At 47.6% G+C, this 4,512-nt stretch overlaps 1 protein-coding gene across 1 annotated transcript; it reads left to right on the forward strand.

Annotated features, from left to right (window-relative positions):
- The first annotated feature begins 1,703 nt into the window (after positions 1-1,703).
- On the forward strand, positions 1,704-4,174 carry LOC120288516 (probable endo-1,3(4)-beta-glucanase ARB_01444). Its single transcript, XM_039302558.1, is given in 2 exon segments — positions 1,704-3,132; positions 3,135-4,174. Coding segments are annotated over 2 exon segments (2,436 nt in total). The 3' UTR covers positions 4,142-4,174.
- The last annotated feature ends 338 nt before the right edge of the window (positions 4,175-4,512 follow it).

Genomic DNA, 4,512 nt, shown 5'->3' on the forward strand with positions numbered 1-4,512 from the left:
GTGGTGATTTCATAGGTTTGATACGATGGTTTTGAGGTCTTATTTTGAGGCTGATTGGGGCATCATGCACCTTGTCAACCATGGGATCCCTGATGACCTAATTGAGTGTATCGAGAAGGGTGGGGAGGTGTTCTTCAACCTCCCAATTAAGGAGAATGAGAAGTATGCCAATGACCAGGGCTCCAACAGGGTAGGACGCACGGAGAAAAATAGAGGAAGCATCATCTGGTTTGGATGTCCTCATTCTATGAGAAAGAAAGATAAAAAGCTTTGAATAAAAACAAAGGAAGCATCGTCTGGGTTGCGTGTTCTTCTTCTTAGAGAGAGAAAGAGAAACAACCCTGAAAATTGAAGTGAGGAGAGAGAAACTTTCAAGTAGGAGTTTGATATTTACTACCTTGTTTTTTTTTTTTTTTTTTTTTTTGCTACCAAGCTAAGCCAAGCCAAGCCAAGCCACTCAAACGAGAAACAAAACCTTTATATCTTCTAGTGGGTCCCACTCACAAGACACGTGTCAAAATTTGAGTGGCACATGCGTGCCATGTCAGTGGATGATATTATGCGCTCATACTATTATATATTTTATCGAAGTTTGGACATTCTCAATGATAATACTTGCAGTAAATGTCATCCAAAAGTCATTCCATTCTCTTTGTTTTTGAATCACTTTGCCTTTATCTTAGGAATCAAGTTTAGCATGCCTTTATCCTAAGAACTAAGTTTAGTAGGTCCTTCAAGACTCTTTCCTCTTTTGTTTGTATGTCCTATCTTTTTCAATCTTCCACACCATATTCCATGACTTCACATTCACTAGCTCTCTCTCTCTCCCTTCTTTGCCTTGGAAGAATTCCAAGACTTCCCTTGCGTTGATCCCTTACTTTCTAAATTCGCATTCCCAAATGCAATTTAAATTGCCTTCCCATTCCCTTCCCCAACTTCACTTCCATCCCTATCTCTTTCCAACTTTCTCTTTCCACTCGAAAAGAAAAAGAAACATCGATATTGACTCACCGGCTCCATTTCAATGGTCCTTGTCCTCATCCTAAGTCTTCACTAAATTCTTCCCTATAAAAATCTCGTTCCCTTTTTGATCCCATCAACAGTAGACCCTTTGAATTGGGATCGAGAAAGAAGCTTGCGAGCAATCAGTTTTTGGTGTTTTGATAGCGACCCAATCATACCTTACAAGAGTTTTTTTTTAGTCCTCAGGTTTGACTTTCCTAGTTCATTGTAATAATCCATTTCCTTCTTTTTCTCCTCTTTCTCTGGCGAGTCATCTTCGATCGAAAAAAAAAAGAAAAGAAGAAAAGAGAGAAATATTTGCTAAACGTGCGTAACGACCCGCCAACCAGCAAACAAACCAAAAATTCAATTATGGGGATCTCCAGGATGTTTTCTTTACCCTCATTTGCGAAAGCGAGGAGGCGGAGGCGGCGGCGGTGAAGGCGGAGGCTGAGGCGGCGGCGGCGAATATGGCAGCGGTGAAGGCGGCGGCGGTGGCGGCGGAGGCGAAGGCGGCGGCGGCGGCGGCAGCGGAGGTGGCAACAGCAAAGGTGGCAAAGGTGGCGGTAGCGGAGGCGAAGTTAGCGGTGGCAGAGGCGGCGGCGGTGAAGGCGGCGGCGGAGGTGAAGGTGGTGGAGGCGAAGGTGTCAGCGGCGGAGGATGCGGCGGACAAGGTGAAAAGAGACGCGAGGATAGCGGCAATGGCGGCAACGGCGGCGTTTGCGTCAGGGGCATTCGCGGCGATGACATTGCTGATGATTCCGGTGGCGGCGGCGTCGGCGGCGGCAGCGGCGGTGAACGCGATGGTGGCGGAGGAGAAGGTAGTGGAAGCGGAGGCGGTGGTGACGGCAGCGAGGGCAGCGAGGGCGGAGGTGAAGGCGGTGGCGGCAGAGGCGGCGGAGGCAGCGGCGAAGGCGGCGTCGGAGGTGGCGTCGGAGAGGGTAGCAGCGGCGGCAGCAGCGAAGGCGGCATCGGCCAAGGCGGCAGAGGCAGCGTTGGCGGAGGCGTCGTCGGCAAAGGTGGCGGAGGCGGCGAAGGCAAAGGCGGCAGAGGCAGCGGCGGCAAAGAAGGCGGCAGAGGCAGCGGCGTTCCCCGTTGTCTTCCGGCGCGTTGAGTCCCCGTTCCTCCCTGATCCTTCAACCTTCTTCTCACCGAGCCTCCTCTCTGCCCCTTTCCCGACCAACTCCTTCTTCCAAAACTTCGCTCTCAACAATGGCGACCAGGCCGAGTACATCCACCCCTACCTCATCAAGCCCTCCCTGTCCTCTGTCTCCGTCTCGTTCCCTTCTCGCATCGCCACTTCCACCTCTTTGTACCAAGTCTTCAATGCTCACCTCACCATCTCTGCCATCTCAAGCGACAACACTGCGCACAACTCATCTCCGGAGGCTCTGCGGTACGTTATCTCCTCGTACAGCGACCTTGGCGTCACGCTAGACTTCGCGGCTTCAAACTTGAAGTTCGTCCTCGTTAGGGGGAGCCCTTACTTGACCTGCTTGGTCAACCGCGGGACCGATTTTGCAATCTTCACGATTCACGCAATCCTCTCGCTATCTTCGAACAAAAGTCACACCAAGCATACTTTGAAGCTCAAGAACAATCAAACTTGGCTTGTTTACACTTCCTCGCCGATCAGTTTCGGTCACAATCTCAATGCAATTACTTCCGAAAGGTTTTCAGGGGTTATTAGGATTGCTTATTTGCCCGACAGTGGATCATTTAACGAGGAGGTTTTGGATAAGTTTAGTTCTTCGTATGCTCTATCTGGTGATGCAGTGTTGACTAGGCCATTTTGTTTGGAGTACAAATGGGAGAAGAGAGGATGGGGGGATCTGCTCATGCTCGCGCACCCGCTACACGTTCGACTTTTGTCTCGGGAGGATTGCCATGTCAATGTGTTGGAGGATTTTAAGTATAGGAGTATCGATGGTGATCTTGTTGGTGTGGTTGGAGATTCCTGGGTGTTGAGATCTAATCCTGTCTCTGTTACTTGGCATTCAATCAGAGGCATCAAGGATGAATCACACAATGAAATCATTCAAGCCCTTCGTAGGGATGTGGCGTCCCTTAATCCAGCTACAATAACGGCAAAATCATCTTATTTTTATGGGAAATTTATTGCCAGAGCGGCGAGTTGGCTTTGATTGCTGAGGAGGTGTGTTATCTTGAAGTTATCCCGACCATCAGGAAATATTTGAAGAGCACCATAGAGCCATGGTTGGATGGGACTTTTAGTGGTAATGGATTCTTGTATGATGCGAAATGGGGTGGGATTATCACCAAGCTTGGATCGACCAATCCTGGTGAAGATCTTGGTTTCGGGTTGTACAATGCTCATCACTATCATTTAGGGTACTTCCTTTACGCAATTGCTGTTCTTGCCAAGATTGATCCGGCATGGGGAAGGAAGTACAGGCCTCAAGCTTATTCACTGATGGTGGATTTCATGAACTTGGGGAGAAGATCCAATTCCAAGTATCCACGTCTGAGGTGCTTCGACCTGTACAAATTGCACTCTTGGGCCGGTGGATTGACTGAATTTTCAAATGGGCGGAATCAGGAGAGCACAAGCGAGGCTGTGAATGCTTACTATTCAGCTGCTTTAATGGGATTAGCCTATGGAGACACCCATCTTGTTGCTGTCGGGTCCACACTCACTGCAATGGAAATACAAGCAGCTCAAACATGGTGGCATGTTAGAGAAGGCGATAATTTATATGAGGAAGACTTCACTAGGGAGAACAGGGTGGTGGGTGTTCTGTGGGCTAACAAAAGGGACAGTGGTCTTTGGTTTGTCGGTGCGGAGCGGAGAGATTGTAGGCTTGGAATTCAGGTTTTGCCTTTGTCGCCTATCACTGAGGTTTTATTCTCAAATGTCCAGTTTGCGAAACAATTGGTGGATTGGACATACTCGGCACTGAACAGGGAGGGAATTGAAGGATGGAGAGGATTTGTGTGTGCCTTGGAAGGGATTTTTGACCAAGGTAGTGCGTTGGAAAAAGTGAGGAGCTTGAGCGGTTTTGATGATGGGAACTCTATGTCAAATCTTCTGTGGTGGATTCATAGTAGAGGTGATGATGAAGAGACGGGGTGCAAGGATGGAGGAAAGTATTGTTGGTTTGGTCACTATTGTCACTGAAATCATTATTTCAGGGATGGATTCGATTGCTTTAATGAGATATTCTATTTGGAGTATTCATGTGCTTATGTGAGGATTGCTTTGTGCCCTGTGTATCCTATCTTCATAATAAAATGATTCACTAGCTTTGCTTCTCTCCGTGACCCTTCATTATTGATGCACATCGCTACAATTACATTATTTACTTTGTTGAACATTTTTTAGAACATTTTTGTGCTTTTAAGATGCTCGCTGATATAAGTTAAATCTCTTGCATTTTGTTTCAATAAATCAGTGACGAGTTTGGTGCATTATGCGCTTTGATGCCACTTTAGGAGCCCATGGAATTCGATTCAGAATCGGTCCATTGGTAAAAAGAAATAAATCACGTC

This window comes from Eucalyptus grandis, chromosome 9 (assembly GCF_016545825.1).
Source record: "Eucalyptus grandis isolate ANBG69807.140 chromosome 9, ASM1654582v1, whole genome shotgun sequence".
NCBI lineage: Eukaryota > Viridiplantae > Streptophyta > Magnoliopsida > Myrtales > Myrtaceae > Eucalyptus > Eucalyptus grandis.